The 27,496-nt window shown below is 43.8% G+C and overlaps 1 protein-coding gene across 2 annotated transcripts in view; it reads left to right on the top strand.

The window, feature by feature from the left end:
* Positions 1–27,496, top strand: part of UBE2O (ubiquitin conjugating enzyme E2 O) — a 112,386-nt gene that overhangs the window by 16,166 nt on the left and 68,724 nt on the right. For both annotated transcript variants that reach the window (XM_068263165.1, XM_068263164.1), the window contains exons 2-5: positions 17,742–17,801; positions 23,400–23,510; positions 24,713–24,810; positions 24,903–24,966. In XM_068263165.1, the coding sequence (XP_068119266.1) occupies positions 17,742–17,801; positions 23,400–23,510; positions 24,713–24,810; positions 24,903–24,966 (333 nt within the window). The remainder of the gene's footprint in view (positions 1–17,741; positions 17,802–23,399; positions 23,511–24,712; positions 24,811–24,902; positions 24,967–27,496) is intronic.

The following is a 27,496-nucleotide window of genomic DNA, read 5'->3' as shown; positions in this document are numbered from 1 at the left end:
AATTATTTATTGTTGTTTTATTTTTCACGTCGTGTATAGAGCACATTTTTCCACAGTTGTTTCAGAGAGCATTCAGCTGCTCGCATTACTTGTTGAGAAAGTGCAGTCTTTGACTTAACATTGCCAGTCAGTCATTCCCGTTCAGTGTGCTCCCCAGAATTTTTTTCCAGCCAGGTGACATGAAAAAGTAGCCGGGTGGGGCGAGATGAGAGAATGCAGGGCCGGAACTCTGCTTACAGCATAGGAGGAGGTGAGCCGATGACAGCCGGGAGTTCACCAAAACTAGCCGGGTGGCGCACCCTGCAAAAAGAGCCTGGGGAGAACAATGCCTTTTATGTGCAGAAAGTGCTGGTATGGCCTAGTTGTCAGCAGTCATGACTAAGCTGTTGCTAGGCAGATTATATTATATTTAACTAATGTGAATTTTCGCGTATGAAAATTCGCATAAAATGCATAAAAATTTACATGCGAATTTTCACCAACCAGAAAAACTTTATACGATTTTTTTTTTTTTTGCAGGCGAAAATTTCACGCTACGGTGGAAACGTAGCCTAAACATTCTATTATTAAGAGAATTCTCTAACACGGCTACTGCCTACTAAGTGCATTCTAGAGGCTGCCTTGCGAGCGCTTGGAAGGAATGCTCTTTAGGATATAACTTCAAATCAAGGGCGTGGGTTAAAGGGATACTGTAGGGGGGTCGGGGGAAAATGAGTTGAACTTACACGGGGCTTCTAATGGTCCCCCGCAGACATCCTGTGCCCGCGCAGCCACTCCCCAATGCTCCGGCCCCGCCTCCCGTTCACTTCTGGAATTTCAGACTTTAAAGTCTAAAAAACCACTGCGCCTGCGTTGCCCTGTCCTCGATCCCGCTGATGTCACCAGGAGCGTACTACGCAGGCCTAGTATGGTCTGTGTCTGCGCAGTACGCTCCTGGTGACATCAGCAGGAACAAGGACACAGCAATGCAGGCACAGTGATTTTCAGACTTTAAAGTCTGAAATTCTAGAAGTGAACCGGAGGCGGGGCCGGAGCATCAGTGAGTGGCTGCGTGGGCACAGGATGTCTGCGGGGGAACGTTAGAAGCCCCGGGTAAGTTCAACTCATTTTTCCCCTCCCCCCCCCCCCCCCCCCCTAAAGTATCCCTTTAAAGGTCAATGTTTACCAGCATTTTAATGACAAACATTTCTTCCATTAATACTGGACATTTTTTTTGTAATGTAATGCTACTGAAATTACCTTTCCAGCGCTGTATGCTGCAAGCTATGATTTTGAGACCTGCTGAGTGATGCAGTCTAGCAGCCATAGCAACATTCCACTATTTGTGGATATATTCACTTCACTTTCATTAGTGAATGTTTTCCTGTTCAGTGTGTGCTTCATTCCTGCAGGTCACTGTGCTTGTATCTGTAGGGAGCTCATCATGCCAAATGTTTTCTCACACAGCATATGCAGACACCTCAAATTCAGTGTTTGACTAGAACACTGTACAATTTCTGTATTTCACTAGGGCCATGTAAGGTGATTGACAGAATGGAGATTAAAGTTTGTTTTGGGGGAATCGGGAGCATAAGAGGTCATGTGGGGCAGAAGAAATTGGCTATCTGAATTAACTGGTTCGCGTTCCATGGTCAGGGATAAGCAACGGGTGAATACAGAATAGGTTTTATTCTGAATTCATCCAGGTAATTAGCACACCTGAGGGGAGGGGGGAGGGAAGTTGCGGGAGTGTTTTTAGAAGCTCAAAAACAAGCATGCAGCTAATTTGGGGTTGATTCACTATAACAAATGGCAAGCGTTACCTCCTGTAACGCTCGCTATCTCCTTTTGCTCCCCTTACTGCACGCTTAGCGTGCCTTATCAGAGTAGCATAGTGAGCGCTACGAACGTATGCCTTCTAATTGGCAATAATAAGAGCTCCACTCGTCCTGCCCTGAGCCCCTGCGGGCTAAAGGACATTATCCCCGCACTTTGATTGGCCAAACAGGCTGCCTGTCACTTGACTGGATATTTGACAGGCAGCCTATTTGGCCAATCGAAGTGCAGGGATAATGTCCTTTAAAGTGATTGGACCCACAGGGGCTCAGGGCAGGATGAGTGGAGCTCTCGTCATTGCCAATTAGCAGGCATAAGTTTGTAGCGCTCGCTATGCTACTCTGATAAGGCACGCTAAGCCTGCAGTAAGGGGAGCAAAAGAAGATGGCGAGTGTTACAGGAAGTAATGCTCGCTATTTGTTATAGTGAATCATCTCCCTTGTCAGATCTGACCATGATCTCAGAAATACCTGATCTGCTGCATGCTTGTTCAGCGTCTATGGCTAAAAGTATTAGAGGCAGAGGATCAGCAGGATAGGCAGGCAACTGGTATTGCTTAAAAGGAAATAAATATGGCAGCCTCCATGTACCTCTCACTTCAGTTGTCCTTTAACTCATTTTCCTGTGGAAGTTAAACCAGGCCAAGATATACAGTACTGCCCATAATTATTCATACCCCTGGCAAATTTGGACTAAATGTTAATTGTATTCAACCAGCAAGTAATTTTTTTTGAAAGGAAATGACATGGGTGTCTCCCAAAAGATAGTAAGACGATGTACAACAGGCATTATTGTGGAAAAAAAAACCTTTCTCTGCTTTTATTTACATTTGAGCAAAGTGTCCAGTTTAAAATTATCCATACCCGTCTCAATAATCAATAGAAAAACCTGGCCCTTATCATTTGAAAAAATTAGTGAGCTTTCACCATTCTATAACTTTTTAACAAGATTTCTGAAATCCAAAAATGTAAAGGAACCTACCCAATTTGAAAGAATGTGCATTTTTCAACCTCTAAAAAAAGGTAAAATTCTCCATGGTGTATGAATCAATGACTTCCCTAAACCCAATTTTAAACATTCAGTGGTGTGAAAAACTATTTGCCCCCTTCCTGATTTCTTATTCTTTTGCATGTTTGTCACACTTAAATGTTTCTGCTCATCAAAAACCGTTAACTATTAGTCAAAGATAACATCATTGAACACAAAATGCAGTTTTAAATTATGGTTTTTATTATTTAGTGAGAAAAAAACCTCAATCTACATGGCACTACCTGAGATCAATTTCTGTAGTCACCCCCCCCCCCCCCCAGGCCTGATTACTGCCACACCTGTTTCAATCAAGAAATCACTTAAATAGGAGCTATCTGACACAGAGAAGTAGACCAAAAGCACCTCAAACGCTAGACATCATGCCAAGATCCAAAGAAATTCAGGAACAAATGAGAACAAAAGTACTGTAATTGAGATCTATCAGTCTGGTAAGGTTATAAAGCCATTTCTAAAGCTTTGGGACTCCAGCGAACCACAGTGAGAGCCATTCTCCACAAATGGCAAAAACATGGAACGGTGATGAACCTTCCCAGGAGTGGCCGGCCGACCAAAATTACTCCAAGAGCGCAGAGAAAACTCATCCGAGAGGCCACAAAAGACCCCAGGACAACATCTAAAGAACTGCAGGCCTCACTTGCCTCAATTAAGGTCAGTGTTCACGACTCCACCATAAGAAAGAGACTGGGCAAAAACTGACTGCATGGCAGATATCCAAGGCGCAAACCACTTTTAAGCAAAAAGAACATCAAGGCTCGTCTCAATTTTGCTAAAAAACATCTCAATGATTGCCAAGACTTTTGAGAAAATACCTTGTGGACCGACGAGACAAAAGTTAAACTTTTTGGAAGGTGCGTGTGCCGTTACATCTGCCGTAGAAGTAACACAGCATTTCAGCAAAAGAACATCATACCAACAGTAAAATATGGTGGCGGTAGTGTGATGGTCTGGGGTTGTTTTGCTGCTTCAGGACCTGGAAGGCTTGCTGTGATAGATGGAACCATGAATTCTACTGTCTACCAAAAAATCCTGAAGGAGAGTGTCCGGCCATCTGTTCGTCAACTCAAGCTGAAGCGATCTTGGGTGCTGCAGCAGGACAATGACCCAAAACACACCAGCAAATCCACCTCTGAATGGCGGAAGAAAAACAAAATGAAGACTTTGGAGTGGCCTAGTCAAAGTCCTGACCTGAATCCTATTGAGATGTTGTGGCATGACCTTAAAAAGGTGGTTCATGCTAGAAAACCCTCAAATTGAGCTGAATTACAACAATTCTGCAAAGATGAGTGGGCCAAAATTCCTCCAGAGCGCTGTAAAAGACTCGTTGCAAGTTATCGCAAACACTTGATTGCGGTTATTGCTGCTAAGGGTGGCCCAACCAGTTATTAGGTTCAGGGGGCAATTTCTTTTTCACACAGGGCCATGTAGGTTTTGAGTTTTTTTTTTCTCACTAAATAATAAAAAACCATCATTTAAAACTGCATTTTGTGTTCAATTAGGTTATCTTTGACTAATAGTTAACGGTTTTTGATGAGCAGAAACATTTAAGTGTGACAAACATGCAAAAGAATAAGAAATTAGGAAGGGGGCAAATAGTTTTTCACACCACTGTAAATATATGATTAAATGGGAAAAAGACCTAGGTATCGACAGATCGCCATCAGAATGGTTTAATTCCTGTTTTATACTATCTAGTAATAGTTTGTACTATTCACTAATCGAAACCTCAATCAAACTCTTGCATAGGGCGTATACAACTCCTAGTATAATGAACCATATAAATTAATCTAACTCAGACAGATGTTTTTAGAAATTGTGGGGTGAGAGGAGATATATTCCACATCTGGTGGTTATGCCCAAAAGTAGCAAAATATTGGAACACTATAACTAAAAAAATAAACAAAATTCTGAAAATTCGTATAAAGATCCTATGGTATACCGGTATCTCTTAGGTTCCCAGATACCTAATATCTTAAATTTGTGAGCAAAACCTAGTTCAATATATAGTAATTGTTGCTAAAACTATATAATTGCCAGAAGATAGCTATCTCCCTCTCTATATGCCTCAGAAACATTCAACCTAGTATTGAATATTATGATTAGCTGAAAAATAATTGCCACTTTAATCGATAATGACAAAATTCAAAGCTATCTGGACACCTTGGATTGAAGACCTCTCTTCTACAGGCATTTTTGCTAAAGGGAAAATATAAAAATAAAATGTTTCCAAATTTTAGTTTGATAAACTCTCTAGTGTCGATCACTGTTAAGGATGGTCTACCTGTTACGACAATCTTAATCTTTACCGTTTAAAATTATTGACGTGTATTATGCATACTGTTTGTTAAAATTTTGCAAATTGTCAATAAAACAGTTGAAATCAATAGAAAAGACTTTATTTATACAGCAATCAAACACTTCCTATAATTGCAGACCAGCTTGTTGCGTATCTCCACTGGTATGTTTTGCCCATTCATCTTTAGCACTGAGCTCCAAATCTTTCAGGTTGCCGTGTCTTCTTGCCATTACTCTGATCTTTAGCTCCGTCCAAAGTTTCCCAATTGGATTCAAGTGAGGACCCTGGCTGGTCCACTCCAAAACGTTAATGTTGTCTGCTAACCATTTTTTCACCACTTTTGCTGGGTGCTTTGGGTCGTTGTCATGCTGAAATGCCCACTGGTGCCCAAGGCCAAGTTTCTCTGCAGACTGCCTGATGTTGTCGTTGAGAATCCTCATGTATTTGCCACCAGCAGAGCCCAGATTCACCAGGGTGGCCTTGGTGGGGATCTTTGAAATCTTGTTCCTCTCACTATCCACCTGCCTGGCTAGCACAGGTGTCACTTTTGGCTTCCGACCGCATCCTCTGAGATTTTTCACAGTGCGGAACATCTTGTATTTTTTAATAATACTTTGCACTGTAGCCACTGTAACATGAAAACATTTAGAAATGGCCTTGTAGCCCTTTCCTGACTTGTGAGCAACCACAATGCGCAGCCGCAGGTCCTCACTGAGCGCTTTTGGCTTAGCCATGACTGTCCACAAACCAACTGCAGAGAGCTGCTATTTTTCACCTGTTGAGGTGATTAAAACAGCTGTTCCCAATTAATCAGGGTAATTAGGATGCTTTAGAACAGCTTGGACTATTTGGAGTGGTATGTAACTTTGGATTTTCCCACAGACTGTGACAGTTTGTGAAGGGTATGAATAATTTTGGACTGGACGCTTTTTACTCAAATGTAAATAAAAGCTGATTTTTTTTTTTTCTTCACAATAACGCTTCTTGTACATTGTCTTAATAATTTTTGAGAGAGACCTATGTCCTTTCTTGTCCAAAAATTACTTGCTGGTTGAATAAAAGTAACTTTAAGTCAAAATTTGCCAGGGGTATGAATAATAATGGACTGCACTGTAGGCTCTGAATGTGCATGGGCGCTGCTCAGTGGTTCTATATACCACACTAGGCTAGTTTTTAGACCGAGCTAAATACCCCCTTTTTTTCTTAGCCTTGTGTGAGGAAATCTTTACACCTGGAAAAAAAAAACCGCACCAAAACTTTATTTATACTGATAGCATATGGCATGTGGCCTTTTAAAGGATGCATGAAATGAGACACAAAATGAGATAAATGTGTGTGTGCAGTTCCAAGCCTACATAGAACTAGGATTAGGCTTGTGCTCACGAGTCTGTAAGGACTTGAATTCATGATTTAAATGAGGCTTAATTGCCTCAGATATGTGGCTGGGAGAGAGGGGGTTACGTACCCATAAGTCCGCTGTCTTCTATGCACGTGTCCTATTAGACGCGTTACAAGACTCACTATCACGCACTTCCTCTTTCCGGCTTGATGGAGGAAGTGTGTGGTAGTGAGTCTTGCAACGCGTACAAGACGTTTGGAATGCATAGAAGACAGCGGACGTATGGGTAAGTAACCCCCTCTCTCCCAGCCGCACAGCTGAGTCAACTAAGCCTCATTTTTAATCACAAATTTGTGAGCCCACCGCTGACAAAAAATGTTTTTTCCCACTCACTGAAAGGGTTAAGAATTCAAGTATGCAAATGGCCCTTTTTCTTTACTTGAGTCAAACTGTAGTTAGTCATTCTCACTGATAACTAATGACATGCTTTGAGACTCTTGCATGACAAAGAAACAAGTCCACACAAAAATGGTGATTAAAATAGTAGTTTGCATTGCTGTGCTTGTTGCCTGCTTCACAAGGATGTCAGTGATGTTTATTGTAGCAGGTTAGGGAGCTGGAAGCTAAGGTTGCAAGATGTCATTGGAATCTGTGATGTATGTTTGCTTATGACTGAGTCGGCCAGCCCTCATAGGACTTTGTCCTGACCCTCTTGTGTATGGAGATGTATGCTATGTGGTTGTCCTTTCTATTGTTTGTGCTTTGTCTCTGAGATCTTTCTGCGTGATTCCAGAGAGCAGGTGACACAGCGCTACAGACTGGGAGTAGACTTTATTCTGATGCAGTGTGTCTGCATTGTATCCTAGGAGTGTTCTGGCAGCCAGCCCACATGTTCAGCATCAGCAGCACTAGCATTTTCACACCACAGGAATGAAATCTATTAGTATTGAAGTCAGCAGTTCCAGAGAGAACCAGACAAAAAAAAGGACAACTCACCTTTTAACAGTCCAAATAGTTCTCTTTTTAACCCATTGTCTATGCTATGTGCTAGGTCCCACGGATGACAGTAAATCCGGTAATTGTGTTCCCTTGAGAGGTTACTGCAGAAACCGTGTTTGAGAAGGACCTTTGGGATTCTTTCCCTGTGGGCAGTATGCTTGTAATCATTTCACACGCTATTGGCTGTGCATATCCAGTAACATACCAGTGACCAATACCTGGCTTGCTAGATTCACGGCTAAATCACACACACACTTTTTTATTTAGTAAAAATCATTAACCACTTAATGCGCAGCGTAATATGTTGGCGCCTTTTAAATACAATAAATAAATGCAAACAGGATGTACGTCCAGTGTAGCTGTGGAAAGTGCACCACCAGTTTGTTACTAAATGAGGCACATGGGGTATCATATTAACCACGAAGATTTGTAGAACACATTTTGGTGTGTCTTAAAGCTTGGACCCACATCACATAAAAAATAGGTAGGGACAAACTCAATTCAATATAAAACATTTTCAAAAATGTATGATCAAACTTGGGAAAGTTTTAGCAAAACTACACAAGATGTGGTAACTTTTTAACCGTAATAGAATAGATTTTAGAGTGTTTTAGGGTTGAGGCCTATGTCTTGTGTAGTCTTTTTAGTGACAAACTGAATCAAAAGTAATAACCTTTTTGCATATTCTGTACCAAAATGAAAACAAAGTGACAGAATATAAAAGAACATGCATATGTTGTTACCTTAGGAACTTGGCTTTTTAAATATGTATGCCATGAGGATATATTACTATTTTTGCAAAATCTTGCAATCGTTGATGGTGTACAATGAGAAAGCAAAAAAAAAAACAAAAAAACACAAAACAGAAGACACCTTTATTTCCAAATACAATATTGTCACCATAGATTGTACTGGGAACATAATGTAAATGTTGTAATAACCAGTATAGATAACCAAATCTAAATTTAAAAAATTATCTAAAAAAAAAATTAAATTTGTGGGTTTAACTTACAGTTAGCACTGTTTATTGCAAAGCTATAATGTGTGTAAATGGACAGTGTGCTTTTTTCTGTTTCCCCTTGGGCCCTTTTCCACTAGCAATCGCAATCACAAACGCCAGCTATTGCGATTTTTCATTTATTTTGCTATGCGATTGCGATATTTCATTTGCATTGCATTATCCCTCTTAAAATCGCTCGAGAAAGCGATTGCGATTTGCAAATCGAATCACTATAGTGGAAAATACTTATCATGATTTCTATAAGAGAGAAAGGAGATGGGCACAGCTGCTAAATTTCTATGATGATAAAGTAGCAACCCTAGCGATTTAAAAATCACTAGCAATTTGCGATTTTGCGATTCAGCTATGTAGTGGAAAAAGGCCCTAATTTTTCCTTTTAAAATGCTTAGAAAGTAAGGTAATTACTGAACAAAAATATCACCCACTAAAAGCCTAATTTGTCCTGAAAAAACAAACCATATATAGATTTGTGTCCTGAAAAAACAAACAAGCAATATATACTATACAATACAATAACATGTGTAAAGCGCTTTTCTCCCATAGGACTCAAAGCGCATAGCTGTGTCTCAGATCAATACAGGATTGCAGGCTGGACTGTGTTACAGAGGAAATAGTCAGGTGTTCATAAATGCTTGACTGAAGAGTTGGGTTTTCAGTTTAGACTTAAATGCTTCAAGGGATGGGGCTGTCCTGATTGGGTGTGGTAGGGGGTTCCAAAGTATAGGGGCAGCATGACAGAAGGCTCTGTCTCCAAAGGTTTTGAGGCGGACTCTGGGGTGACCAAGGTGACACATTCTTTTGATCTAAGATAGTAGAGGGTGTAATGCAGTTGCAACAAGTCCTTCAGGTATCCAGGGCCTGTATTGTGCAAGGATTTGAATGTCAATAAGGCCAATCTTAAACAAAATTCTCCATTTTAACGGTAGCCAGTGGAGTGAACCGGTACTGTGGAGTCGGTACAAAAATCATCCGACTCCGACGCCTCAGTTTTTGAAACCACCAAATACCGGTACCCAAAATTGCTCAGGCTCCTCGACTCCCACTCCTTACTTGTAATGCTTACCAGAACTAAGGATTTGGTACAAAAATCATCCGTCTCCGACAACTCAGTTTATGAAACCTCCGACTCCAGGTACCCAAAATTGCTTAGTCTCTTTGACTCCGACTCCACAACCCTGGAGTGAACACATGGTTAGTGTTATGTGGCAATGGAGGGGTTGGCTTGTTAACAGCCTTGCGGCGGTATTCTGTACTAATTGCAGGCGGCGTAGTAGTGGCCTCAATTGCTTCTTTCAGACAACTGGGAAACCACCCTTCTTGTAAGGAACCGTTGACTATTTTGTGAAATGTCAGTGTAAATAGCTCAGGGCATTTCAACATGAATTTAGTGGGGCCAGGGGCCAGATCGCAGGTCTGGTGAAGGTTTGAGAGGATATCCAAGATGTCTTTTTCAGTTATTACCTTGAAATCAGACCATGGTGGTAGGCTATTTTTGCATCCATTATCTGGCTCTGCATAGGTTTCCGGGGCTGTGAATTGAATGGCAGCTCGTATGGAGGAGGCTTAGGCCTCGATTCATCATTGTCTTTGGATAACTTTTTCCAGTTTGTTAAATTACCGAATTCGAAGTTTATTGATTTTCTAGTTGTATTCATCAAGGTTTTTCCGCATTCGGTGTGAATTCGATAAAATATTGATAACAATTCGGTAACCATTCGGTACCGTGTCGATATTTCCATTTTACAGTGGTAATTTAACACAAGGCCATAAGATTCCCATGGAATTGTGGGTAAAAGGCAGTCCTTTGAACACTACGTAGCAACATTCTGAATAGGGCTTAACACCTGGACCAGGATTCTGGAAGTGGCTTGGGACAATCCCACACTTTCGCCAGCTACGGCTTGATGGGAGCCTTTTCTGAAAAAATGTAGTGCAGCTAGCAATTTAGTTAACCCTGGCACTGCCTGTGTTCTCTTACAAGATGATTCAAGAGAAATGCAGATGTCCTGTTATAGCAAATAAATATATTCTCTTGCAAATTGATATGGTTCTAGACCTTATTCTTGCCCTTCTGCACCTTTGAATCACTCTCAGCTGATACATAACCACTTCAAATGGCTCCATCTTCTCTGTCAGCAATGATCTGACAGGAATAACGACAGAGCAGTGAAGGAGATAACTAATCCTAAATGTAACGCTAAACCACGCCCACTTTCATTTTCATGAATTGCACTTTTTCCGTTTTAACGCATCACTAACGAATGAATACCGAATGCTCGCTAACAGCTGTAGATAAATTTGATGAATCCTGAAATCAACTTAACAAATTCGGTATTTTACCGAACTGTCGTTAACCAATTCGATAAGTCTTGATGATTTGAGGCCTTTGTCTGAGAAGTGGTCAAATTTCTCACACAGGTCCTGTGAAGGTCTGATGCTGGATTTCTGGCTAGATGGATTGTAGAGATTGTAAATGGAAAAGTTGGGCAGGTCTGTTGGCTGCATTTGCAATCGCGTGAGACAGGAATAAGGACTTCTTTTTGTTGATCAGCATTTGATCTTTTTTCAGGTGAGCAATTGGGGAAAGTTTGTCTTCAGGGGACTGATGTTTGCGCCACTGTCTTTCTAGTCTGCGTCCCTGTTTCTTTATTTCCTTTACATAGTTGTCAAACCAGCGAGCGTGATGTAATGGTGCGGAACGTTTAATGTTTAAGGGAGCTATGGAGTCAAAAGCGTCTAAGACATCGTGGTTATATTTAATGACCATGGATTCAATGCCTAAGTTGTGATCTATCAGTTCGTCTAGATTGAGGTTGTTCTGAAGGTGTTGGGGTGATAAACTTTTCAAGGAACGATATTTTATTAGTTCTTTCACTTGGTGTTTTGTAACTGGTGCTGTAAAGGAGAAGTGGATGGTGCGGTGGTCTGACCAAACTACTGGATCAATTTCCACATTTGATATTAAGTTCTGAATGGAAAATGAGGTCCAAAGCAGGGCTGTGGAGTCTGTACAAAAATCCACCGACTCCAACTCCTCGGTTTAGGATTCCTCCGACGACTCTAATTTGCTAATTACAATCTTGTTGATTGAAATTATGTAACATGAAATTTGTCTCTTAACTGCCAACTGAAGTGAGGATATGTAGACTGCCAAATTTATTCCCTTTTAGTCATATACTAAAACTAGTGCTTGGTAAGAGTACTTGAAAAAGGTACAGACAGAAACAAAGAACATCTATCAGGCCCTAGGCAATGTAACTGTGGGTACATGTAAGAGTGATGTGCAGGTACTCTGCAGGAGAATGAGGAGATTCTTCTTCTATTACACATTCTTCATGTACAATCTGAACCAGGTTTATGGGTGATAGACAACACCTCTGTGTTCAATGTGCACAACATTCTTAGTGGATTCCATGCAGCTCTGGAGAGTGCATATGTAGATTATAGTACTACTGTGTAATGAAGTAAACCAGAGACAGATGAAATTAAAGGTGTTTTTTTTTTTTATATATATACATACCTGGGGCTTCCTCCAACCCCCTTCAGGCTAATCAGTCCCTTGCTGTACTCCACCACCACCTGCATCTTCTGCTATGAGTCCAGGTACTTAAGCCAGTCTGGTGTAGTGCGCATGCACAAACTCCGCCACCGGGAGCGTATTACACCTGCGTAGCACTATTGCGCAGGTGCAGAATGCTCCTGGCTGTAGGAGCGGCATGCGGCCGGACTGCACTGACTGGCTGAATTACCGGGACTCATAGCAGAAGATCCAGGTGGCGGAGGAGGACAACGATGGACTGATTGGCCTGAAGGGGGTTGGAGGAAGCCCTAGGTATGTATAAAACTTTTCTTTTCATCCGTCTCAGGTACCCTTTAATTCGTAGTCGCCAAACCAAATTTTAACATATTAAATGATTTGATTTCATGAGCAAAAAGAGTGCATATATTTGCATAAATCAGCATCAACGCAGAATTATTTCCATCTCATTGACCATCTCTGTTAGTGACACGGCTATACATCAGGCTTTATACTTACAGCATAGATGTTATTTAGTAGAAGTGGCCAAACTTCGGGTTCTGGCCGTAACATATATACAGTAAGAGATTCCTGTGTACACATCATATATACAGTATACCGTATATACTCGCATATAGGCCGAATTTTTGAGCACAAAAAATGTGCTGAAGTCACCCCCTCGGCCTATATGCGAGTCACCTGTTAGTGTTTGTGGTGGGATTTATCATGGGGCTCAGCGGTGATTCTGAGCAGGCTTGCTGTGCCTGCAGCGACGGTTTTCTAGTGATTGGGGCCGAAGAGGAGCGCACAGAGTACATCTGATGTCAGATCCCATGCCCGGGGAGAGCAGATCAGCTGCTGTGATACAGAACGAGCCTGCAGTGCAAGATGCTTCCAGCTGATCGGGGCTGCACGGAGTTCCGCTGATGAGAGGGAGCGATGTCATGCCCGGGGGGATTAGCGGCGATCGGATGCCCGGGGAGATCAAAGCAAGAGCAATGATTGGCCACCCAGAGAGTCACAGCAGGAGCGCTCCTCCATGTACATAATCTCGCGCTTCCTGCTGTCTCTGCACCTTGCGACCCCATTGGCTATACTATACCAGCCAATGGGGTCGCAAGGTACAGAGACAGCAGGAAGCGCGAGATTATGTACATGGAGGAGCGCTCCTGCTGTGACTCTCTGGGTGGCCAATCATTGCTCTTGCTTTGATCTCCCCGGGCATCCGATCACCGCTAATCCCCCCGGGCATGACATCGCTCCCTCTCATCAGCGGAACTCCGTGCAGCCCCGATCAGCTGGAAGCATCTTGCACTGCAGGCTTGTTTTGTATCACACAGCAGCTGATCTGCTCTCCCCGTGCATGGGATCACTGCCTGTCATCAGATGTTCTCTGTGTGCTCCTCATCGGCCCCGATCACTAGAAAAACGTCGCTGCAGGCACATCAGTATGCACTGTCGAACTCACCAATCCACTGCATTCTGTGAGGAAGGGTATGTACGGTGGTTCGTTTTACTCTGGGAGAGTACACTTTTTCAAAACTGTGATTGTTTAATAATTCAGCTCTTTTTCTTGGGGTAGGGGGTAACTACTAATCACACTGTCCCACAGCAAAATGTGGATGGGTTTTCCATAGAACATGTCCTTCCATGCAGATCCGGGTGGCTCCCATACTTTCATACTAGTGTGCTTTAGCAGGACTCTATATGCTAATTAATGAGTGGTATGAACGGACTTGGTACTGGTGGTATGAGTGTAGGCAGGAGTTATCTGCTACACAACTCATTTGTGTTGCTTCTCTCAGCACCACAAAAGTAAACATTTGCACTAACAAGTGTTGAAGCAAAGAAAAGCGAGTAGGGGGTTGGGAGGGGAAGTCTCAGGAGCTGCTACATTTCCTATCCTCGGCTTATATGCGAGTCAGTCATTTTTCCTGGTTTCTGGGGTAAATGTTGGGGGGTCGGCTTATATGCGAGTCGGCTTATATGCGAGTATATACGGTATGTATATCTGACTTTAAAAATACGGGGGACTGCTATATTGAAGCAGCACAAGTAACTAATTTTGATTGGTTTATTCCATTTTTGTGCACTAAGCACAGCTATTACTATATATATAAATTATTTATGATGACTATTATCTGAGAAATAGAACATTTTATCATATTTTCTATTTTAATTACAGTTTAAATTCATTAGGAGTCGGAGTCCGTGCATTTTTTTCCCGACTCCAGGCACCCAAAATTGCTCCGACTCCACGACTCCGACTCCACAGCCCTGGTCAAGTGTCCTTTTTTGTGGGCAGGGAGGTAGATGGCTTGAGAGAAGCCCAGTTAATTCATGGAAAGAAGTAGCTCAGTTCCTAATTGGGAGGCGTGTGTATCGACCCATACTTTTGTCTCCCAGAATTAGGGTGTTTCAGTGTTATGCAAGATCTATAGATGATTTAGGTGTGATAAGTAGCCGTAAAGGTATTGGCGAAAGAATGGGAGCAGCGCTGATATGTGAAAATTGCTCTGGGGCTGAAGTAGTTTATTATACAATACACAGCTCAGTGCATTCCTTATACCCTACATTCAGGCCGGCATGTCCACCGTGAACACATATTACGGTACTTCAAATGTAAATGACCTCGCGTCATGAGGTCAGCAACCGCTGCTGAAGTCCGTAGCAGACTTTTGACATGGCATAGTATGTTGAAAATGCATTTGTTCATGGATAAATAGATCACCTATCCAATAATTAAGTTGATTCCAATAGGATCCTGTTAGTAGAGTGCTAGCAGTTGTAGACCAATGCTGTTTAATTGCATGTGTGTGGTTATCTTAACGGACCACTATAGCGAAAAATGGTAACATTAAAAATACATGTAATCACATACCAATAAAAGGTATGTTTCTTCTAAAGTAAAATTAGACATAAATTACCTTTCTTCTATGTTGCTGCCACTTAAAGGGCAACTGTAGGAAGGCTGCCATGTTTTTTTTTTTCCTTTTGTGCAGTACCAGTTGCCTGGCTGTCCTGCTGACCCTCTGCCTCTGATTCTTTTAGCCATAGACCCTGAACAAGCAACAGATCAGGCGTTTCCGACATTAATGTCGGAACTGACAAGATTAGCTACATGCTTGTTTCTGGTGTTGTTCAGACACTACTGCATCCAAATAGATCAGCAGGGCTGCCAGGCAACTGGTATTGCTTAAGGGGGAACAAATATGGCAGCCTCTATATACCTCTTGCTACAGTTGTCCCTTAAAGAATGTAGTAAAAATCTGACAGAACCGATAGGTTTTTGGCTAGTCCATCTCTTCATGCATGGCATTTATTCTTTATAAAGACACTCCTTGAAAAAGATTTATACAAAGATGCTGGCCAGCCTCCGTGATTGCTGGACACGTTTTTGGTAGTTGGACAGAGCAACTGCAGTTCATTAAGTACTTTTGAAAATAAAGAAAATCCTGAGAATCCACCATTAGGAGATGGGCTAGTCCAAAACCTGTTGGTTCTGTCAGATTTCTACTACCTACTGAAGGGACAGCAACATAGGAGAAAAGTAATTTATGGCTCATTTTACTCTGGAAGAAACGTACTTCTTATTTGTTTGCATGTATCTTACATTTTACAATTTTTGCGATAGTGGTCCTATAACCACCTCCTTTCCTAACTACAGTATATTCACATCGTTGCAAGCGGCCCCTGAAAGCCACATGATGTGAATATAAATTGGCCCTTTATATAAGCACAGCATGGTGCTAGCACACGCCTGCACTCATCAACCCCCCTCCTTCTCACTACACTAAACAGGGATCCCTTCACAGGGGTCCGATATCCCCAACCCTGCCCGATCCCCGGTAATCACCCCCCACACAGCCATCCTGCAATTGGGCAGTGTGGAGGATTACAAAGATCTTTCACCTATTGTTGTTCCTGCGGAGATTCGGGCTCCCTTCCATTCAGTACTGCTGTCGGCCTCTAGGTGCCAAATGGATCGGGTACTGGCTTGATGATGTCATCAAGCCGGGACCCATTCCATTAGGTATAGTAAGGCTGACAGCGGTAATGAATGGAGGGGAGCCTGATCGCCACAGGAACTAGGTCAGGTGAGAGATCGTTACTTTATAATGCTTCCTTGCGCCCATCTTTGTGTGGGGGGGGGGGGGGGACTCCTAGCATTTAGGGGTGTCAAAAACGGGCCCACACCAGACTATGGGTGTAGCGCTCACTGGCCATCCATGGGGGGGGGGGGGGGTAGAGAGGCACATTGGGCCAACTTTGTGGGAAGGGGGGGGGGGGGGGAAATAGAGGCACATCTGGCTAACTGATGTGGAGGGGGGGGGGGGTACAGAGGCACATCTGGTTACCTGGGGAGGGGTGGTATAGAGGCACATCTGGCCTATTATGGGGGACGGGGGAATATACTGTATGTATAGGAGAACATCTGGCTAACTATGGGGAGGGGGGAGATGATAAAGAGTCACATCATTTACAATACAAATCGGACACAAAATGGAAAAAATGCACCTTTATTTCCAAATAGTTTGGCGCCATACATTGTACTAGGATAGTAATTTAAATGTAATACCCAGGACAAATGGGCGGGTTTAATTTTCAGTAGCACCTTTTTTTATTTTTAAACTATAATGGCTGAAAACTGAGAAATGACTTTTTATATTTTTTACTCCTTACTCCATTTAAAATGCTTACAAAATAATATAATTCTTAGCAAAAAAAACCCACCCAAAGAAAGCCTAATTGGTGGCGAAAAAAACAAGGTGTAGATCATTTGTGTTATAAGTAGTGATAACGTAAAGTTATTGGCTAATGAATGGGAGGAGTGTCAAAAATTTTGAAAATTGATCTGGTTTTTAAAGAGACACTGAAGCGAGAATAAATCTCGCTTCTATATATTTAGCAGGGGCATGTGTGCCCCTGCTAAAATGCCGCTATCCCGTGGCTAAACGAGGGTCCCTGATCCCCCAACCCCCCCTTCCCCTGCAAAATCAATGACCAACTTGGTCGTAGATTTTGCTGCTCTTCAGGCAGGGCTAACGGCTGCAGCCCTCCCCCAGCCCTCTTTCTCAGCGAAGAAAGACTGAGAGGGGCGGGGGAGAGGCGGAGATACGCGCTGACAGACGCGCAAGAGGCAGGGCTGCGGCGGTTAGCCCTGCCTCTATGCGGAAGAGGGGATGCTCTGTTCAGAGAGGATTTCGGGGGGTAAGGGACCCCCGTTTAGCCACGGGATAGCGGCGTTTTAGCAGGGGCACACATGCCCCTGCTGACTATGAGGTCTGAAGCGAGATTTATTCTCGCTTCAGACTCTCTATAAAGTAAATGAGAACCGCATTTAAAAAAAAAAAAAATGAAGCAAATACTTAAGGAGAGGAAAGGCTCTGGGTCGTATAGAGCCTTCCGTCTCCTCTCTCGGTGCCCCCCCCCCCCCCCCGTTTCAATCCCCCGCTGAAAGGGTATTTGGAAGTCTTCGGGAGCAGTGTCCAGCTATAAGCGACATTAATCCATGTAATGTCTTTATAGTTACCAGTCCCTTGGTCCAGGGTTGTTGTTTATTTTTATTTTATTTTTTTTTTTCACCTGGTTTCTGGTGTGGGTTTACTTTGATGGATATATGTCTTTTATTCAATCTAACAATTTGAACAGTTTTTGCATGTCTTCTTCTTTTTATTCAAAATGTAATTTTTTTTTCCTTCTTCAGTTGAAGCTGGAGGACCGCTCTTTGGTACCCAGAGATGTTGTACGTCGAATGGGCACAAAGGTAATATACGCTGTCAGTTGGTAAATTGTGTCCTTCCCACCCATAATCAGAGGGCTAAGAAATGCCATTGTGTTCTGTGCATTGTTGGTCTGGAAATATACAGTTGCTATGGAGCTGGGATGACAGTGCGGTGCATAATGGAATGGTTTCCAGTGGGCGGGATGATAACTTGATGTACAGAGGCGCCAGTAGGATAAAAGATATTTAAAAAGTTTAAAACAACTAGGTGGTGGTGGTGGACCAACCGACCTAAAACAGACACGATGCTGTCAATTAAAGTCAACGATAATTTATTCACATACTCCAAGGAACACTGCAGTGTTCCTTGGAGTATGTGAATAAATTATCGTTGACTTTAATTGACAGCATCGTGTCTGTTTTAGGTCGGTTGGTCCACCACCACCACCACCACCACCTAGTTTTAAACTTTTTAAGTATCTTTTATCCTACTGGCGCCTCTGTACATCAAGTTATCCAGCGATCCACCCTTGGTGGAAGGGTGACACACCCTCTTTTCTTCTATCACAGAGAGCGACATCTTAATCCTGAGTGGGGACAGGTTTATACTCCCCACCTGCCTATACAGTGGTTGCCTCAGCGGTAACCCATGTTTGTAAGTATAATACTTACTTGTCATTCAAATTCTCCTGGGCTAATACCTACTACACTATATTGGGCTCTCGGTTTGTCTTTTTATATCTCCCACAAGTGGGCTGGATGAGGCAGGGAACAATGTACTTGTTCTTTGCAGTTGAACCTGAGATGGGGCAGGGGAGACAATTTATACATACCTGGGGCTTACTCCAGCCCCCTCCGGCCTGATCGCTCCCTCAATGTCCTCCGCCCCCCTCTCTGTTCGTCGCGAGCGCCCTCACTTGCGCATGCACAGTACAGAGCCGCTGGTCTCCGGGAGCCCAAGTGCTTTATGAAGACTTCCGAAGTCTCCTGTTGCGGGAGATTCAAATGGAGGAGCCTGCGGGGGAACGGGGACATCGTGTGAAGACGGGAAAGATCTATAGGACCCAGAGCTTTCCCTCTCCTTAGGTATCTGTTTTATTTTTTATTTGATTTCAGACTTGCCTTAAAGTGGACCCAAATACAAGATTTCAGAAATAAAAGCTATTTTCTAAATGTATAATAATAAATAGCAGGCTTTTTTCAGCTGCCTGATGACAAATATAAAATATTTTACATTTATTGGAGGAACCCTTCCCTTCCTTTCAAATTGCCAGGACAAAATCCAGCAAACTGGTGGAGTAGATGGTGTCCAGCAAAGGAGGAATTGCTAATGGCTGCCCCCAGTATAACCCTAGTTATGAAAAGAGAAGGGTGAAAAGCATGCACTGAAATGATCATAGGTTTGAAGGAGTGTTTATCTTTGTATGTGTCAGAGTGGTGCAACTAAATATTTTTAATAAAAAAACAAAATGTTTGGTTTGGGTCCGCTTTAACCTCCTTAGCGGTATCCCCGTGTGTGACACGGGGTAAGCCGCCGGAGGGTGCCGCTCAGGCCCTGCTGGGCCGATTTAAATTTTCTTTTTTTGCTGGACGCAGCTAGCACTTTGCTAGCTGCGCCAGCACCCCGATCGCCACCGCCGCGCGCCCGATCGCCGCTACCTGGTGCGGCGCGCCCCCCCCCCCCCCCCCAGACCCCGTGCGCTGCCTGGCCAATCAGGGCCAGGCAGCGCCGAGGGTTGGATCCGGAGTCCCAATGACGTGCTGACGTCGATGACGTCATCCCGCCCCGTCGCCATGGCGGAAGCCCTCCAGGAAATCCCGTTCTTTGAACGGGATTTCCTAAACGGAGATCGCCGAAGGTGATCGAAGCGGGGGGATGCCGCTGAGCAGCGGCTATCATGTAGCGAGCCCTGGGCTCGCTACATGATTTAAAAAAAAATTTTTTTTTAAAAAACTGCGCTGCCCCCTGGCGGTATTTTTCATACCGCCAAGGGGGTTAAGGAACTGGTGTGCCAGATCTTTAAACAACACTAGGGGCAAGGCAGCCGTACACACACTAGATTATTAGCTAAGACCGCACTGAACTGATAACTTCCATCTAGTGTGTGTATGAGGTAATGTTTATAAAGTGTCTGTGGTAAATTTTCAGCTTGATTATATAAAATTGGGAATGTATATAATGTGTATGTTGGTTATAAATTCAGATAGTACTGGAAGCAAAACAATTGGGAAATAATTCAGTGGAGTAGCATGAAAACATCCCTCCCTCACAAGCTGCTGCCTGTAAGACTAGAGAACATGAGCAAAGCTAAATCTCATCACTACATCTGGGTCACCTCTGCAGAGCAGATTATTGCGTTATGTCAGCACAACTACCAGACATGTTGCTTGTACACACCAGAAGAATGCTAAATGTGAATGCAGCCAGAAGGATTGCAGATTCAATTGCTGTTAGTTTTATTAAAATGCCGATTTGCTTAATGAAGTGCAGAGTGTAGTGATGAATGCATTAGCTAGCATTGCTCCTGTTATCCAGGAAACTGATCTTTTCTTCCAGGCCTGTTAAAGTGAGACTCTGCTTTCTTTGAAAATCCCTTCAAACCTTTATCAGTGCTGCACAAGATTTTTTTGTATTTTAAAGGGGCACTATGGCGAAAAATTTTAAAATTTAAAATATGGGCACACATATACAAATAAGAAATACTTTTTTTTTCCAGAGTAAAATGAGCCATAAATTACTTTTCTCCTATGTTGTTGTCACTTACAGTAGGTAATAGAAATCTGACAGAAGTGACAGGTTTTGGACTAGTCCATCTCTTCATAGGGGATTCTCAGCATGGCCTTTATTCTTAATAAAGATATTCCCTAAAAAGGATTTGAACAATGATGCTGTCCAGCCTCCCTGCTCACTACATAGTTTTTGAGCAGTTGGATGGAGCAACTGTCATTCACTAAGTGCTTTTGAAAATAAATAAATCCCCTATGAAGAGATGGACTACCGTAGTCCAAAATCTGTCAGTTCTACTACCTACTGTAAGTGACAGCAACGTATGAGAAAAGTAATTTATGGCTCATTTTACTCTGGGGAAAAAAATGTACTTCTTATTTGTATATGTTAGCACATATTTTAAATTTAACAATTTTTCGCCTAGTGTCCCTTTTAATGTTTATTAACCTCTTCCAGATGGTGCTAATTGAAATCTACACCCTGTTTGGGAGCTGTTATCCCTGCCAAGACGTAGATTTCAATAAGCGCACTGCTCTCCTGCCACCACAGCCCTCTCGTCCTGCTGTCTGTATGACAACATAGCTTTGTGAGGCGGTCAGGAGATGATTTCATTAGCTCCTCACCAGTGATCACTGTGAGCCAATCTCATTTGCTCACATTGATCACATGGTCAGGAGGATTCCATAATAAGTTACATATAAAGGATTTTGCATGTATTCTAAAATAAGAACATGTTAAAGTGTACTTGAGCCAAAGCCGGGGTACAAGTTGAAATACTTACCTGAAGAGAGGGAAGCTTTAGGATCCTATTGAGGCTTCCCTCGGTTGCTCTGATGTCCCCCGGAAGATTGTCAAGGCATTGTTGCTAATCATATCAGGGCTGCACACCTCCCTTTTCCTATAGCATGGCTGCAAGTAGCCGCGCAAACTCAATAAGCCGGAGCTACTCGTGTATGAGCAGCTCTGTGCTACTGTGCATGCACGGCCACTATTAACAGAGGAGGAGCGCAGCCCTGATCGGGAGGGGAGCCACACTCAGTGACGGTGGACCACGGAGCACTGAGGGAAGCCTCAGTAGGATCTTGAGGCTTCCCTCTCTTCAGGCATATAATCTTATTTTAATTCTGAGCTTCGGCTCGGGATCACTGTGCTTTGACTATATGTGAAATAAAGCTCTGTGGTGTTTTGTGAAGTTTTTTTTTTAATTTTTTTTTTCCTTCAACCCATTGAGGACTAGCTGCCTAACTTCCCTTAAAGAGAACCCGAGGTGGGAATTACTTTTACTATTGGGGCACAGAGGCTGGTTGTGCGCACTAAGACCAGCCTCTGTTGCCCCATCGTGTGCCTCCATGTCCCCCCTGCTCGCCGCTATACCCCCCGCATTGCTGGCGACACGCAGCGTGTCGCCAGCTCAATGTTTACCTTGCGCTGTCTGTCAGCGCCGCTCCCCCGCCTCCTCCGCATCGGCGCCACCCGCCGCGTCACTTCCCTCCTATCAGCGGGAGGGAAGGGACACGGGCGGGTGCGCCGATGCGGAGGAGGCAGGGGAGCAGCGCTGACTGACAGCGCAAGGTAAACATTGAGCTGGCGACACGCTGCGTGTCGCCAGCAATGCGGGGGGTATAGCGGCGAGCAGGGGGGACATGGAGACACACGATGGGGCAACAGAGGCTGGTCTTAGTGCGCACAACCAGCCTCTGTGCCCCAATAGTAAAAGTAATTCCCACCTCGGGTTCTCTTTAAAGGAATACTTAAGATAAAAAAAAAAAAAATGAGATTTACTCACCCGGGGCATCCCTCAGCCCCCTGAAGCTAGATGGTGCCCTCGCAGCCCCGCTCCGATCGTCCTGTCCCCGCCGGCGGATACTTCTGGGTTCGGCGACAGCCGCCGACAGGCTGGGAACGCGAGTGATTTTCCGCGTTCCCAGCTGCTATATCACCCTCTGTGCTGCTATAGTGTAAATGTTATACGCTATAGCAGCATAGAGGGTGGTATAGCGGCTGGGAACGCGGAAAATCACTCGCGTTCCCAGCCTGTCGCCGAACCCGGAAGTAGCCGCCGGCGGGGACAGGACGATCGGAGCGGGGCTGCGAGGTCACCATCTAGCTTCAGGGGGCTGAGGGATGCCCTGGGTGAGTAAATCTAATTTTTTTTTTTTTTTTTTAGACTTAAGTATTCCTTTAAGGATCAGTTCATTTTACATGCGGGGAGGGGGGGCATTTGGGGGGGTCAGGCAGACGGATCCCTAGTATTCCTAGCTGGGCATGGTGTCCCCTATGTAGCCCGGTGTCCCCCGAAATGCCAGCAGCCTTTACTCACCTCCCAGGCTCCAGGGGTGAGCAGCTCTATCCCCCTCCGCTCTGACTGGCATCCTCGCTTGCACTGCCGTTAAGTTCCGGGTCGCGGCTTGATGGTGTCATCAAGCCCAGGACCCAACACTTACATCCGAGCGAGCAGAAATGCCGGCCAGAGCGGAGGGGAGCAACGATCGCGGAGGGAACGTCGGGAAGGTGAGTGGATCCTCTTCCCTACCGATCGCTGCTGCTCTAATAGTGATCAATACGATCCACCAGCGATTGTAGAGATCACGTGATCAGGAGCCAATCGCGATGGCTCCCGATGACTAAGGGGAGATGTCAGCTATTATATGACAGCTTAATTTCCCCTCTCGGGTACGCTCGATCGGGAGCTAAAATTGCAGTTGGCGTAAATCCTATGCCGCATCAGGCATAGACAGCCACAAGTGCGGAGTAGGATTTACCATCAGCGGCCCCCAAAAAGGCTAAGCAAAAAAAATTCCCCAAGCTGCTGAATAGCCAATATAACTTGTCACACTCAGCCCAGCGTCTAGTTTCTGCTGGAGAGGATTTGTTGTTATATTTTTGTAATGTTTTCTCTTTATCTCTCTTAGGATAGTCAATGCGGTACAGTTATTGATGTGAACATAGACTGCATGGTGAAGCTGGTGGGAACAAACTGTTTCTTGCACCCGGTTAACAGCAAAGACCTCCAGCACATATGGGTAAGATGTGACTGATTAGCTTGCAGCTGCAGGGTAGCTATCAATAGATGCTGCTTGCAGAGTGATGCAGGATCATCTAGTCTTATCGCACTTGTTCATGGTTTTTGTTTCTTTGGAGGATGGGTTGCTCAAACAGCCCTCATTAGCGGTCAGGGAGCCAAGTCTTCTGAACCTGTTGCTGATTTCTGGTTGAAGGTTACCTGAAGTGAGGAATATGGAGGTTGTCCTCTTCATTCTGTAATAAACAATGTGCACAATTCACTAAGCTTCTGTCTTTAATAACAGTAAAAACAGCACATAATTATCACCATGGTGATAAGGCATTTAGTATTCAATTAGCAATTCACCTACCCTAAAATAATGTCCTTAAGTTAAGAATTGACTTCTAAATTTAAGGTTTCAATCCTTAAGGCCTCTTTTCCACGAACTGTTGATAGGCAGTGAAATACCTCTTGAACTCTCACAACTGCTCACTGCTGCCTGGATACTGCTCGCTGCTGCCTGATAACTGCTTGCTGAGCACACAGCTCAACAGTCTGTAAAAGGAGGCCTAAAGGAGTTATCAGGCGTTTAGTAGTAAAATAAGGGCTACTTATCGGGGGCTTCCTCCAGCCCCCAGCTCCCAGCATGTCCCTCGCCGCAGCTCTCCCCGCAGCCGTTCGCCACCTCCCGGTCCGCGGTGATGTCAGGCCAAACTGGAGGTCGGCCTGTACTGCGCCTGCGCGAGTGGCGCTGTCAATCACCGCTCCGGTCCACGTGGCAGTGATAGCACCGCTAGCGCAGGCGCAGTACAAGCCGACCTCCAGGTCGGCCTGACGTCATCACCGCGGACCGGGAGGCAGAGGCGGTGAACGGCGGGGCGGCGGGGAGAGCTTTGGCGAGGGACATGCTGGGAGCTTGGGGCTGGACAAAGCCCCGGGTAAGTAGCCCTTATTTAATTAGTAAATGCCTGATAACTCCTTTAAAATAATGACATAATCCTAAAGTTAAAGACAGGATCGTAATTCAAAGAGAGGAAATGCAACGCAGGAGCCAGGAGCTTTTGTAAAACATACGCCCACTTGCGTTGCAGAGCAATGCGATAGTGTGGCCAGATCGTAACTCAATAGACCTAAAAGGTGTGTTTTACTATGTCATCATTATTTTTTTTTTTTTTTTTTTTGCTGTACAAGTTTTAGTTTACTCTTTACTTTTACTCTTAGCCCATCATGTATGGAGATTACATCGCATATGACTGCTGGCTGGGAAAAGTTTATGATCTCAAGAACCAAGTTATCCTGAAGCTATCAAATGGAGCCAGGTAATTTTTAGCATATTGGCAGTGATGATTGCTATTGTTAATTCTGTGATTTTATACGTTTTTATAACACACCCCTTCATCTCCTGCTGTAGGTGTTCAATGAGCACAGAAGATGCTTCTAAGTTATATGATGTCTGTCCCCATGCCAGTGATTCAGTAAGTACCTTTATAAATACTCGTTTATTAAAGCTTAAAAATTAGGAAGGGTGAAAAATGAAATGTCTATTTTCTGCATTTACACCTAATTTTCCCTATTCATTTTTCCCCAGTTTCTCTTTAAATCAGCTTAACCATGTCCTCATCCATACCTGTAAAGTCACTCTGGTCTATGTGACTTGCAAGACTCCACTTCCACCCATCTAACCTCAAGCAAGCATGTTGGAGTTAGTTGGATAGTTTGGGTGTTTGAATTCAGCATAGTAAATTTGAGCACCAAATATTCCCAACCGCCGCTGTTCAGCACCCGAATGAGCAGACGGGGTCAGGAGGAAATCACTGCCTTGTGTGTTGTGTTGTGCTTCACATCACTTTAAAGAGAATCTGTATTGTTAAAATCACACAAAACCTCTGTCACAATTTCGCTGCTCCCCGCCGCATTAAAAGTAGTCAAAGCAGTTTTAAAAAGTTTGTTTGTAAACAAATAAAATGGCCACCAAAACAGGAAGTAGGTTGATGTACAGTATGTCCACACATAGCAAATACATCTATACACAATCAGGCTGTATACAGCCTTCCTTTTGAATCTCAAGAGATCATTTGTGTGTTTCTTTCCCCCTGCAGCTCACTGAAGAAGCTGATTGTTTGTTTACTCTTGCAGACAGCTCTGCCTGGTTGTCTGTAATTCTGCAGTATGTGACTCATCAGTATGTGAACAGAGGATTTATCCAGCTTGTAAAAGATAAGAGAGCAGAGAAAAGCTGGCTAATGTAAATAAAACACACACAGGGGAGTGTGCATAGAGGGGGCATGCATAGCAGATCACACTGAAGAGTTGGCAGCCTTTCAGACACAGGACGACAAGTCCGACAGGGGAAAGATAAGCTGATTTATTACAGAGATGGTGATAGTATAAAGTGCTGCAGTAAGCCAGAGCACATTGTAATAGGTTTAGGAACCTGTAGGATGGTAGAAAACACAATGACATTTTTGTTACAGAGTCCCTTTAAACTGAAAGGAGGAAGTATCGGAGTCACGTGAAGCACAATGTGACTCTCAAGCCAGTGAACGCCGTCTTGTCCACTCATTCGGGTAGTGATCAGCGGCGGTCGGGAGTATTCCATGTTTGAATTTACTATGCAGCATTCGAACACCAACACTATATAGATTGAACAGAGATGTGACAATGCTCCTTTTTTGTGTGCACATGACTAGAGGTCAGTCTTATGTTTCAATGCAGAGCTTTGTTTGGTCATGTGGCTGGGTTGAAGGTGTGGCTACATTTTGTTTCTGCCTTTGGACTTACAGTATTTCGATTTATACAGCATTATTCTGTCATGTTTGACACAGAATTATTTTTAATGCTTTAGTTAATTGACTGGTCTAGTTAATTTGGATTTTACAAATACGATTTTCAGGCTTCAGTTTTAGCGAAAAGCGATGTGAATTTCCTACATCTGTTCCCTCCTATTTATGCTGTGTAACAGCGGTATTTGGAGACATTTTGGCCTCCAGAGGAAAACTTTTAAGAAAATAATCCCTGGGGGGCGGGTATATAAGATGCACTTATAGTGAACACGAGCTGAGAGGTATATGGAGGCTGCCATATTTATTTCCTTTTAAGCAATACCAGTTGCCTGGCTGCCCTGCTGATCTTCTGGCATGAGTAGTATCTGAGTCACAACCCTTAAACAAGCATGTGGCTAATCCAATCAGCCTCGAGTCAGAGCGCCTGATCTCCATGCTTGTTCAGGGTTTATGGCTAAATGTATTAGAGGCAGAGGATCCAAGACAGCTAGGCAACTTTTGTTTAAAAGGAAATAAATATGGTGGCTTCCATATCACTCTCGCCTCAGGTTCAATTTTAAAGGAAACCCAAACTGAAGTTAAAAAATAAAAATGTAACTTACCTGGGGCTTCTACTAGCCCCCTGCAGCCACCTTGTGCCTGCGCTATCACTAAGTGTCCCTCTAGTCCCCCGCAGCGGCCCGATTGTGGCCAGCCGACTGGCAAGTCGTCAGGCCACAGTGCATGCGCGGCCTCAATCACGCTCCAGTCGCCGGGAGTGTTCTGAGCCTGCGGAATAGAAATCTTTCCATACGGCACATAGACAGAGCGCTCCCGTCCACAGGAGCGCGAGCAGGAGGTGGCCAGGCATCCAATTCACAGAGGGTTGCGAAAGGATCGCTTTGTGATTGCACAGGGCTGCTGCAGGGGACTGGTAGACGCCTCAGATAAGTATTCATTTTTTTTTCCTTCAGTTTAGCTTGACTTTAAAATTGTCACAGACAGAGGTTTGTAATAATCTGGCTCTAGACTATTTCTGTTCTTTTATGTGGTTGTATTTTTTTTGCAGACATCTGCATTGCTGTAGTAGAAGCCCTATACGAGATTGTATAATGTGCTGCATGACTTCACTACTGCTGAAATTGTCTCCTCTGCTGCTCCTTCTGCTTACATTGTCAATTTCAAAACCTTGAACAGTCTTTCATGCTTTACTGATTAATCATTTTTGGTAGAGTTTTCTTAT

Source organism: Hyperolius riggenbachi, chromosome 12 (assembly GCF_040937935.1).
Source record: "Hyperolius riggenbachi isolate aHypRig1 chromosome 12, aHypRig1.pri, whole genome shotgun sequence".
In the NCBI taxonomy this organism is placed as follows: Eukaryota; Metazoa; Chordata; class Amphibia; order Anura; family Hyperoliidae; genus Hyperolius; species Hyperolius riggenbachi.
Note: the sequence above shows the minus strand (reverse complement) of the source record. Positions and strands in the feature narration are given on the sequence as shown.